The following is a 12,852-nucleotide window of genomic DNA, read 5'->3' on the forward strand; positions in this document are numbered from 1 at the left end:
ATTCAAGTGTGACGCAAAAGTATCAGAGAACCATTTTAGTTTTACGGCAGGAATGTTGACTATGGAAGCTATTTTTCTCCTTTGGAAGTTGATGGAGAAGTATAAAAAAAAGAAATAAAATCTTCATATAGTTTTTATTGATTTGAAAAAAGCATATGATAGAGCCCCTAGAGAAGTTCCATCGCCGGTGTTAGAAAAAAAGAGTTTCTATTAGATATATTAATATGATTTAGGACATGTATCATGAAATGGTTACTAGTGTCAGAACTACTAGTGATAATATTAGTATCTTTCTAATCACAATAGGTTTACACCAAGGATCGGCTCTATGTTTTTACCTTCTTGCGCTAGTTATAGATGAACTTATTAGGTATATTCAAGATAATATTCCTTGATGCATGTTATGGAATTAAGGTCAGGGGTAAACATAAGTTGAAATTATGGAGGAGTATGTTAGAATCCAAGGGTTTTAGGTTAAGTAGAATCAAGACGGGATACATGGAATGCAGTTTTAGCAAAATTTGAAATGGAGATAAATGTAAAGCAAAAGTTGATGATCACAAAATTCCTAAGAGTGATCATTTGTATTTAGGATCAATTATTTATAAAGAAAGGAAGATTGAAGAGGATGTTATTCAGATGATAAAAGCATCTTGATGAAATCAAGAAGTAGATATGGGATATTATATGATTGTAGGAAACCTGCCAAGTTGAAAAAAAGAATTATATGACAGACGTAAGACCAGCTACACTTTATGATATAGAATATTGGTGATTAGAAAACAGCATATGCACAAGATGAATGTAGCCAAAATGAGAACGATGGCATGGATGTGTGGTAATCCAAGAAAAGATAGAATAAGAATTAAGTCATTCATTAAAAGGTGGAGGCAGCACCAATTAAAAACAACCTGAGAGGACAACTTCAATGGTTTGGACATATACAACGTAGGCCGAGGCGTGCTCCAATATCAAGGAATAATTTGATGCATGTAGAAGGAATGAAGAGGGGTAAAGGTAGAGCGAAAATCATATGGAATGAAGGACTTGATATCTCAACATCCTGCAGAAAGTACGACCCTAAACCAAGTGGAATGGAGGAAAAGGATTCATGTATCTGACCTTAACTAGTTTGGAGATTAAGGCTTAGTTGACTTGACTCGTAGATTTCTAAGTGTGTAGAAATCAATTTACAGTCAATAATCCAGCAAAGAAGAGTGGAAACAGAAATATATAAGAGAGAATAGTAGAAAGTAGAGAAGAAATAAGAAGAATTTAGAGAAGAAGAAGAAGAAGAAGAATCAAGAGAGGGAACAGTAGTTGTATTAGGCATTTTCTTAATTCTTAATAAAAACTCATGTACGCCCTATATATAAAAAGCTCTGATCTCAAGAAATAAAGAGGAATTTTATCAAATAGAAGAAAGAAAGGCTAGTAACCACGAATTAGGTACAAAAAGATTATAAACATCTGAGAAAACAAAATTCCCCACTAACCAACAATTCTAATAATATACATAAGATGAGTTTTCAATTAATTGCTTCCCCAGTCACTCATGACAAAATATACAAGGCAGATGGGCAGCTTGCATATTTTTCTGACCACATGCATCACAACTTAAGGAATTATCTACTATATATACCAGGTTTAGGCTAAAAGGGTTTATTTTAGCTCATCATCATATCAAGAAAGTTCTATGCAAATTATCTTTGAACTAGAACTCAACTAAATATTCAATAGAATAGTAAAAGTTGTTCCATTAATAGACTAACCGTAATCATTGCTTCAAAGTCAGGTGCCATTGCGAAGCAAGCCCAAAGTGCCTCCTTCCTTATCTGCAAGCAAACGTCATCCAAGTAAAATTACTGAGCTATATGTCAAAAGAAAAGTGACAATTCTTTACAAATTCCACGATCTGCAGGTAGGATCTTTTTGGACTAAGGCAATCAACTTTTGTATTGCTATCCCATTTGGGATAGTACATAGTACTATTATCACATTAAATGAAAAGCAATTTTTGATTCAATTTAGAAATCTTTAAGCATACAAAACCTTTAAGCACACCATATAGCGAGCCCCTTGCCAACTTCACTTAAAAATCACGAAAATAAAAAGGGGCCCTCAGGGCCTCTTGTTTCGAACGAAACAGAGGAATCGGAGGCAAAGCCCCTCCTCTGCCTCCTCCGCGCAGCTCGCCGGCCTTCACCCGGCCCTCCTCTCTCCCTTCTCTCCCCCTTCTCTCTCTCTCTCTTTCTCTCCCGTACTCCCTCTCCCCTGCCCCGTCTACTATGTCAATACGGGGCTGGCACAGGATGGCATGGGGTCGTACTGACCCGTGCCGTTAGACAACCGGTCTGAGCCCTGGTTTTGACACAGTAGTCCATGATTCAAGGTTATAAGAGTAACAGACTGTAAATGTCAAATAATATGTACACTGAACGTTTAAAGATGTTTTTGTAATCACAACTCATTGTTAACATGAAAAGAATGAAAGATTATTAAGTCCCAAAGTGAAGGTGACTTGGATGAACAAGGGCTCAAAGATGAGAGATATTTTATTGTGGATGGTTGGATTGACCCTCTAATATGGGCCAAAGAAGAACAGAACCTAAGAATCATAGGATAAACAGAGGGGCTATCATAGAAGACAGGCATTAGATCAAGAATAGCTCTATACAGGACTATTAGTAGCAGAGAAAATGTAACAAGAAAGAATGAAGAAGAACGAGGGAAACGGATTCATGGATGCAGGCCTCTCCTGCATCCCAGACAGTGTGGTCTACTTCTAGAGTAGTTATTTAACTAAATGCCTTCTATCCAATTTAGCCAATAAAGTAAACCGCTTTTCCATAATAATATGATAACAAAATTGCAGTGCACATTATCAGCATTCTAGTGTATTACAATCAGGTATAGTACATCAAAATAGAATGATGACATTTGGGCTGAAACATGTAAGAATATAGTTGTGCTTTTGTCTTCAGTCTATTGAGCAATTTAGAGCAGGGCTTCAAATCTTAGCATGACAAGGGCATGGCCATCCTGTCCCATTCCCATGAGTTAACGGATTTGGGACTTGCAGGATCCCAAAAGCCATGTTCAAGGGCTGTCCCACCCATTTCGCCTACATCCCATCCAGGTCAAGGATGCTCATCCATCCCAGTAGTTTGGGACTCTTGATCCACCCATCCATAGAGCATCATCAAGAGGGAGGCAAAGAGAGAGAAGACCCTCTTTCAGGGCCTTCATCGTGAGGATTTCCCTGGTAAAGGTCTTGTTGTCTTGCTTCGGGGGCTTCATCATGAAAGATGAATGGAGAGAGGACAAGAAGCTTCAGAGCCTTCACTGGGAAAGAGGAACGAAGAGAAACCGAGAAGCTTCAGAGTTCGGAGCTTTCATTGGTAAAGGAAAATGAATAGGAGAAGCTAAGAAGGAAACAACCTTAGTCCTAATTTGTGAAGGTCCATTCCTTTCTTGTTTCAAATGGAAAAGCTCCAATCCTCTCTCCATTTGCCCATGGTCCATGTGTTCATGGTTGATGATCCACAATCTTACCTCTCAACTACCAAACTCATTTCATTTTTAAAAATAGCACGAGTCACACTTCACTGCTTCAGTCTAGGATTATTGTGTGTTGGATGAAAGATATGATGGCTGGATGCACATGGTGCCTTGTCTTGTTTTTTCTCAGATAACAGTGTGACTTGGTCCCACATGTGCCTGCCTCTTGTAATTATTGAGGCATCAAGCAGAAAGGAGTGGATAGAAAGAAGAAAGCAAGGCAGAGGAAGGGAAGGGATGGGGAGGAAAGCTGTGCTGGGATTGAGGGATTGTGATAGAAATTTTTCCGATAATTTGGGAAAAATAAAATAAAATAGGGGAAAGATGCCCAGTTCTTTTTTTTCGACATGAAATTGTGATATGATGTAGAATGCAAAGTAAGGATCAAGCTACAAGAATGTAATTTTTATTCTTTTTCAATGTATATTTACTTTTTATAAGATTATATTATTACAGAAAATTAATTACTAAAATAATAGAAAAATATGTAGGAAAAATGTAACATGTTTAGACTATTATTAGAGACATGCTACTTAATTTTTTCATGTTTTGAAAAAGTTTCAGCACATTCAGTACATCTGAATATACACAGCAAATGAAGCCAAAATGCTACTATTCATGTTTGAAGAAACAAATGAAGTATCTTTAAGGCATGTTTACTAAGAATCATAGGCAATTTTTTTCAGAATTTTTTGATTTTTAAATCTATTTTTAACTAAAAATTATTTTAAATTAGGAAAAGATTGTAGAAATTGTGGAAAAAGGTGTAACAAGTGTAGGCAACAGACAGCTAATATCTGCATACTTATCATGACTTTCAATAATTTTCTCAAATAGTCAAGTTAAGGTTATAATTATTAATTAGATAATTGAATAATATTTGGAATATTAATGAACATAATGAGCATAAAGTTGAGGAAAATTAAGATATAACCTCAAGTAATTTAGATGCATGAATAATTATATTCAGAATTTCTGTGATTCTAAAATAATTTTTAATAAAACATATTTAAAAATAGAAACTATGTATTAAATGTAGAAAAAGGTGGAACAAATATCGGCAACTTAAAGCTAATTTCTCAGCACTTACCATGAATTTTAATAGTTATCTAAAATAATCAAATTAAATTATAGTAATTAACTAGACGATTGATTAGAATTATAAAATTAAAGAACATAAAGTTGATGAAAATTAAGATACATCTGCATGAAATTTAGAAGCATGAGTATTTTTTTTTCAGAATTTATGGTTTTTCATTTAATTTTTAAAAATTAATAATTTTCTCATTTATTATGTATAGTCTACAATTTAAATCCTAAGTACTAGTAAGAGTATGACCATAATATTGCCTTGGATAAGAGCTGCTGATGACTGCAAGAAATGTGGTGTACAGGCTGGAAGGTGATGCAACTTGAATGCAAAAAGAGTAGACAATAAGTGAGATAATAAAAGAGTAGATGCCTATGATAGTAGGACTGCTAGTGTACTTATGCATTAAAAAAATTATTAAAATCAATGACCACTATCAGGAAATCTATGTTGACTGAGCAGTAGAAAATTTTTGAGGAAAAGGAGCTTTACAGAGAAAGCAGAGAAATCAAAATCTAAAATACCACAACGTATAATTAGGAGAATTGTTGCTACCCTATCATCAATGTATAGCCGAGGACTTGAGTTCATATATAGCTAGGTATTTTCTGAATGCAGGGAAATGCTGGGTCTAGTGGGGCACATTTGAACCAAACCTAAGAAAGACTACCATTTGGGTCCTCTCATAGACTGTCTCATCAAGTGGATGTGAGTGCAACTGGAGTAAATTTATTGTGGTCCACATGAAACTCAAAAATCGCCTAAACTCATGGTGTGGGATCTGGATTTTGTCCACTACAGGATGAGGCTAAAGCTCAAGTACGTGAATAGAGGAAAGAGCGTAAGCAAGATGACACATTCGAGGACTTTGCCCATGATGAGAATGACCCCATACTAGGCTGGGTTACAGATCAGAAAACATGACCTACCAATGTTGGATGAATGGAATACACTTGGTAGAATGGAAGCGTCAGTCACACTAGAGCAAAACCAACCATGGCCATTTAAAATGAGGACCCACACCATTGAGGAATGTCTAGAACATAGTATGCTGAACCGGCCCGTACCGAACCAGTCCGGTCCCTGACCGGTCTGGTATAGCAGTGAAAATAGTACCGGCCCGTACCAGTCCAAACCAGTCTGAACTAGCCCCGTACCAGCCCTCGTACTGTCCCGTACGAGGTCAAATTTTTTTGGCTTTTGGAGGCCGAACTAGTGGTACCGGTTCGAACCGGTCCGGTGGCCGACCAGTATGCCTACCGGTACCGGTTCGGCAATTCTTGGTCTAGAATATTTAGGCTGATTATAAGCCAAAGATCATGTGTTTTGGAGGTCTCTTAAATACGCATCAAATTGACACAGCATTAACATTATAAAGAGTACTAAATATTAATATGATAGCCAAAGGACGAAAACTAACAATCCAACATATCTGAAATTCCAAAATTACAGGAATAGATTGCATTCTTATAAGTTAGGAAACCCTTTAACAACAAGAATTTAATCAGATTTGTTATCTGACCTCCCATAGTTCCCTTTTGGCATCAGCATCTTCCACAAAGATGAAATCAGAGCCATTATGTTCAGATACAATCTTCTGAACCAATAATGTCTGTTCCCTTGCATATGCCTCTGACAAAATGCATGGGAAAGAAAAGTTTCAGTAGGACAGAAGACTAGAAAATAGAGACTACTTCATACCACATAAGAAACTATATTCAGAGAAGATGCACTTAATAATACAGGACAAATATCCAAAATGACACATTTAGTAACAAAGTAGATTTTAGGTTAAATTTCATAAACTATTCCATGTGAACAGAGTAATGTCAGAAAATAATAGAATTAAGGCTGACATAGGTGAGAACTTTAGAGTGTATCAAGAAATTGCAAGTCTGACACAAGATTGATGCTCGATAATTACTTAATGCCATGCAGTACCATAAACTACAAGGACTTACACTACATGCAAGCTTACAATTTTTAGTAGCATACCTGCAAGCAAGTCAAGAAGGAATAATTACATTAAAAATCACTATAATGATGATTTGCTTAACCAAAAATAACAAAATCAATTTGAGGAAACACAAACTTAACATTATGTCAGACAATTAGAGACCATATCATTATGTTAGATGATCTAGTTAATCAGTGTATAACATTATTCACTATATGGTAAAGTATCCATTTTAGGAAATGGATTAATGCAGTATAGCAGCAAATGGTTCAGCTAAACAGATTAGGGCAATCATCTGAAGCATTGGTGATGTTATTAGCTATATAGTGAACATGGTCAAAACAAGAACAATTTCAAAACTACATAAAGCTACAGTTATGGTTGGCCCGGTGATTAGAGAGCCACAACACAAAGCGAGCTATATTCTGACTTCCCAAAAGAAATAAGGGTACCATCCAGATGCTGTCGCCCATCAAGGCACACGCAAACACACACACACACACACACACAGAGATGCTGTTAAGAAGCTAGTTTTATAAATACCACAATATTTCTCTCCAATTTAGGTACTATTAGATCTTCCTTCACCTGTTTCCATATCTACGATCCTATATCACTTCAAAGATTTTACTTGATCATTGTTGCAAATTAGCAATCATCTAATTTAAGTCCTGTATCACTTTATCCATGCAAGCCTTAAGTTCCCTCAGGTCTCCCTGGCTTTAAACACATTTAAGCCTTAATCCCATATACATCATTTCTCTTTTCAAGTTCGTGAAATAATCCTCCCTTAAAACCCCCTTATTTTTATGATGACCCAACAGCAACTTCCATTCTATAATATATTTTCTGCAGCAAATCCATGCTCCAACAAACTCACCACAATTTTTTTCCCTTTTTAGTTGGAGACACAGGGAAGTAGATTATGAATAACCATCAAACTTTACTCAAAAAATAAGTTCTTACTGTTATGTAAGAATCTCAATATTTCTTGCATGTGACAACTTTCATTAAGCCAAATACCCATTTGCTAAGTTTATTATCAAAATATAGTTATAAAGTTTCATTTGTTATCTACAAAACATTATTCTAGATTCCTAGAAGATCCACTTATTGCCAATGAAATTAATTATGCTGGATTATAGAGTTTCAGTTTATTGTGCCCAAAATACACAAAAGAGTTGGATGAGAAACTAAAATGATCCCACCACAATATTATTTTACCATGTGTGATCGGCTGAACTAAGGGGTATTTTTCTAAAAAAATCTCAATAAGAGTCAACAAAAACACCCCTACATCAAATTTGTTCTTAAAATATATTTATAAAATTTCATTTTGTTATTCCCAAAATATACCTCCAGGTTCCAAGAAGATCAAGCAATTGTCCACGCAATTTATTCCGCTGAGTTTATTCCCAAAATAGGCCTATGTTCAATTTTTTATGCCCAAAATACACTAGTGAGTCGGTCAAGAAATTATGATCCACCACAGGATTATTTTAACACAAGTGATCGGCTGAACTAATTGGCATCCAAAACAATCTCAAAGATTCACTGAACGGTTCCCATAGCCATCCGTGTGAAGACTCAATATCTACATCATTCCAGCTATCATCGCATCAAGTGCACCTCGTCAATACTATTACAGTTCGACTTCAACCTATCTTTTAATTAATTCATTAAATTATAATGCAAAAGGAAGAAGAATCTATCAAACTCAGACAACTACTGCATATAATTTAGGAGAATTTACCTTCAACGGTTCAACCATTTAGTGGTTCCGGTCAATTTGATAGAGCCTAGGTGTGATTTGAGCTTTATAGGTTATATCCAAGGTCCGCTGTACCGACCATACCGACATACCAGTGTACCGGTACCGGTGCCATACCGAACCGAACCGGTACTGTACCGATTCGGCTGGTTCGGACCAAAAGCCAAAAAAAATTTGAGGTCGGTACGGGCCAATACCGGTTCGGTACGGGCCGGTATCGACCAATACGAGTTGCGAATAGTCGGAACCGAAAAATATAGCTGTACCGTACCGGTTTCGTCCAGTACCGGTACGTACCGGCCCGTACCGGCCCGTACCGATTGGTACGGCAGACCATTTATATCCACATTTTGTGAAATTTAATTTAGGCATAAAATATAAAGCATGCATATGTTCTCAGTACAAACACCTTTCATCAATTCAAAACATTAAAAGAAAAATATAGGAAGATAATTATTTGAAAAACATATATACTTTGCAATTTACATTAATTACAAGTTATTATTTTAAGTTATTTTTATTTGTTACATGTGCTGAAACATGTGCAGTACAACAAGTAATTAATAACCATGCTTCAACTAGGACATAAAAGTTTTACAATGAACAAATTTGAGAGGCCTGTTACTATTTGCAATGGCCAAAAGATATGTCAGGCATACTTCAGCGATATGGCTATATCCTAGTTAGAAAGGCTCGCATAGAATATGAATAAATTGGTGGAAAAATCTTAGAAATCACTTTTGAGTTTAGACACATGTTGAATGCTATGTTCACCATCATTGCAGAGAATAGTTTATATAAAACTTATGTTTTATAAGATCCATTACATAAAATATTAAATAAATTAGTGGAAAATTTGGTAAAGGCAGACAAATACTAATAAAAATCCATAGGCATTAAAAGAAAAATAGACTGATAAGGGAAAATAGAGGAATGCTTAGTCTAAAATCAGTAAAACAATGAAAGCAAACAAATGGAAGAGTGACCAAGGACAGAAGCCTTTATGATTAAACAAAAATGTATGCCAATAGCACAGAAGATGGAACTTAAAAATAAAAAAATAAAAAAAATAAAAAAAAACTTTAGTTCTGGGAAGAAAAATGTCAATCAAAATTTCATCAGTTATATAAATGAAATTGGATGTAAATGATTCTTCGTAAAAATTGCTTTTATAGTGACATCGATGATCTTCCTTTCTAAGTTGTTGAAAATTATACTATAGAGTAAACAGGAATGAAAATATAGGATCGCATGAAAAAAAGGTCAAGCCTATCTTCATTAAATTGGAGTGTGGCAAAACCCACCAAGAAGAAACAAAGGAGAGGACGAGAGGGGGAAATAATGGTGCAAACAAAGTTACAACCCAAACAAGCAAGTCCAATGGACTGCACACTAAAATGTAAATAGCAACTATGGATAAAACTTGTGTCTATCTGGAGGATGAAGATCAAGGGACAAATCATTTCAATAAGAAGAAAGGAAGACTATAGGCACAAAAGAGAATATTTTAGTGGTTGTTGGTTGTGGGACCTGTCACCTGCTTGACAACTTTCAAGATAATGAAGAGTGTCATGAAACCAAGAGAATATGCAGTCAAGTATCCAATAACCATTTTGATACTTGATCTGAACCTTGAAGCATTGAATGATCTTGATAATACAGACAAATTGACTAGAATACAGTTGGGGAGTGCAGAAAACAAAAGTAACAAGTTAATGAGAAATGCACAATAACTAATATTTAGGACCTTCACTTTCGTATACTAAGTATTTTAGTTGTTAGCAATTGAATAACTAGCATGATTCAAATTATCGCATCTGTCCTTCTGAAGGATTACTTTCTTATTGTTGAAAAGAAATTCAGCAATAGTAGTACTGCCAAACATACAACATAGTATTGTAGTTTACCTGTTCCTATAAATTCAAACATCAAGGTGGGAACTTCAGGTAAATTTTTCCCATTTGCCACATTTATTGCTTTTACTTGAACCTCATCCAAGAGCTCCACTCTCGAGACCTGGATAAAGTTGGAAAAAGAAGAAAAATGCAATTATATAGATATATATTGATTGTCTTGAAAATTTTGAAATAAATCAATGCGAAAGGTGAATGATATTAAGTTATTAACAGAACAAATTCGTAAACAAAAATAGAATCACTTTATACTTTCTGAATTAAAGTCCTTTCACCATCTCATATACCATTAAAGTGGAATACTTTTATATGGAGAACCAAACATAACCGTGTGAAAAATTCAAGTCAGCATTGCCTTCATTATTAGGTCTCTTTCAACAACTAATCTGTCAACTTGACTTCAGGGTTTTATCTATCTGATCGGAGCCAAGGCCCAGCACCTATAGTTTCAGAAATAAATTTTAAATATGTAATTCATAAGAAGTAGATCATACATGGAAAGGAAAATTGAAATGATGATTACCACTATCTTGCCCAGGGTCAAAGTCACTGAATGTTGTCCTTTACCAGTCTTGACTCCATTGATGTAATTTTCCTATGGCATTGCTTGAAATTTGAGAAGTCCTAGCTCATTATTAGATAATGGACAGTCTATGGAAAGGATCTATGGGGGTCTATGATAGGGATGAAACAGATACATTGCTAAGATTCAGGATTTGTATGCATTGCTGAGATTTAGGATTTAAGTAATAACTGGTGGACTAAGACTTGAAATAAACATACATACATACATACATATGTATGTGTGTGTGCGCGCGCAGGTGTGTACATATATAAAGAAAACAAAGGACTAGAAGGGGCTCTTGAATAGTTGATTTGTTAACAAAGTGATAGAGCTTGACAATGGCAAGCTATAGATCAATCAATAAAGTTTAAGGATTAATATTGGAGGAAAAATAGGAAAATAAAAATAGATCCTCACAAAATCAGGATATGCAAAATGAAAAATAGAAAAGTATGGAAGGAAAAGAGTAAAGGGATGATGAATTATAAAATTAAACTTACGCTGGAATCCACAAATTACATCTAATGTTTGAAGGTTTCACACCTCCATTATACAATCACACCACAACTCAGGAGAGCAAAAATACATTGTAGATCATCATTTTCGATTATGAATCATCCAACTCTATTGAAATTTGAAAGAATACTTAAGGACCATATTTCAAACGGAACGAAACTCAAACAGTTCTTCTTAATCCTGAAAGTAACCCCCATAAAGGCATGGTTGCCATTCAGAGTGTAACAACCCAGGACCTCACCCAAAATAGCTAGCCGGAAGGTATTATTTGGATTCCTTGATCCTGTATAAGTACCCAAGATCTACCCAGCGAATAACCGTTGTAGGACTAAACACACGCCCGCACGGGTCCTCACACTCCTCCCGTTCAAGCCCTGATATCCTCGTCAGGCTAAGGGTTCAAATCCATTCAAATCTAATCACAAACACCACGGTCGGTCCGTGGTAACCCCAATGGATCCATGCTGCAGTGTCCCCTAGTCCACATAAGTTATGGGCCAGGTCTGCTCTGATACCATTTGTAACAACCCAGGACCTCACCCAAAATAGCTAGCCGGAAGGTATTATTTGGGTTCCTTGATCCTGTATAAGTACCCAAAATCTACCCAGCGAATAACCGATGTGGGACTAAACACACGCCCGCACGGGTCCTCACACAGAATTATAGCAATATGAAGTTTATGAACAGTACCAAGGTTCGTCGTCGCAATACCGATGCCAATGCCATACTAGCACAGTGTCGGTGCGCTATGGTACGAATTTTTTTTGGCGTACCGAGTGTCGGTATGCCACCTATAACAGGCACCAGTACCAAACCGATATGATACGATACGCCCCATACCTTCCGGTTCATGCCAATTCGGCATACCATGAACAGTACCATGAACAATTCCATAAACCACTTCAGCTATCATGGTCATCAAGCTGCAAATAAGATTTAAGAATTTTTAATCACGGTCTTTCTTCAAAATGCCACTAAAAAGTAAAAAAAAAAATCAGAAATTTAACAAAAATATAGTAAATTGACAACTAAATTTAAGTCTACAAGAGATTCCTATGTCCTGCAGCCCCCTAATGCATCATGACATGATGCTCCATAATTCACTTCTGCTGTACAGGGACTTGCATCAAGTTCTTGAAGGTAAAGCCACATTGAATAATCTTCTGTCTGATGATTGACTCCTGATGAATGCCCACCATTGGTACAATGTTATCCTATCATTACAAAGATACATTTGAAGCACAAAAATCAGATTTAAAAGCAAATTAATAACTTCAAGGTTGTTTATAAAAAACAAATTGAAAGTTGTACATTTAGTTTCCAAAATCAACGAATACTTTCTATAACCACTTACAACTTCTCCTCTTCAATTACGGAAACCAACAGTCCCAAAAATTGCAATTTATCTCAATCCTACCTCAACCACACAACCTTAATAAAGTCCAAGATACATGAAAGCCACCTTGCAAGGACCTAGA

At 35.8% G+C, this 12,852-nt stretch overlaps 1 protein-coding gene across 2 annotated transcripts in view; it reads right to left on the reverse strand.

Annotated features, from left to right (window-relative positions):
* Nucleotides 1-12,852, reverse strand: part of LOC103722587 (D-lactate dehydrogenase [cytochrome], mitochondrial) — a 94,003-nt gene that overhangs the window by 31,989 nt on the left and 49,162 nt on the right. For both annotated transcript variants that reach the window (XM_039117740.1, XM_039117739.1), the window contains exons 12-14: nucleotides 10,287-10,395; nucleotides 6,174-6,283; nucleotides 1,773-1,835 (exon numbers count right to left, since the gene is read on the reverse strand). In XM_039117740.1, coding sequence (XP_038973668.1) covers nucleotides 1,773-1,835; nucleotides 6,174-6,283; nucleotides 10,287-10,395 — 282 coding nt within the window. The remainder of the gene's footprint in view (nucleotides 1-1,772; nucleotides 1,836-6,173; nucleotides 6,284-10,286; nucleotides 10,396-12,852) is intronic.

This window comes from Phoenix dactylifera, unplaced genomic scaffold (assembly GCF_009389715.1).
Source record: "Phoenix dactylifera cultivar Barhee BC4 unplaced genomic scaffold, palm_55x_up_171113_PBpolish2nd_filt_p 000268F, whole genome shotgun sequence".
Classification (NCBI taxonomy): Eukaryota; Viridiplantae; Streptophyta; class Magnoliopsida; order Arecales; family Arecaceae; genus Phoenix; species Phoenix dactylifera.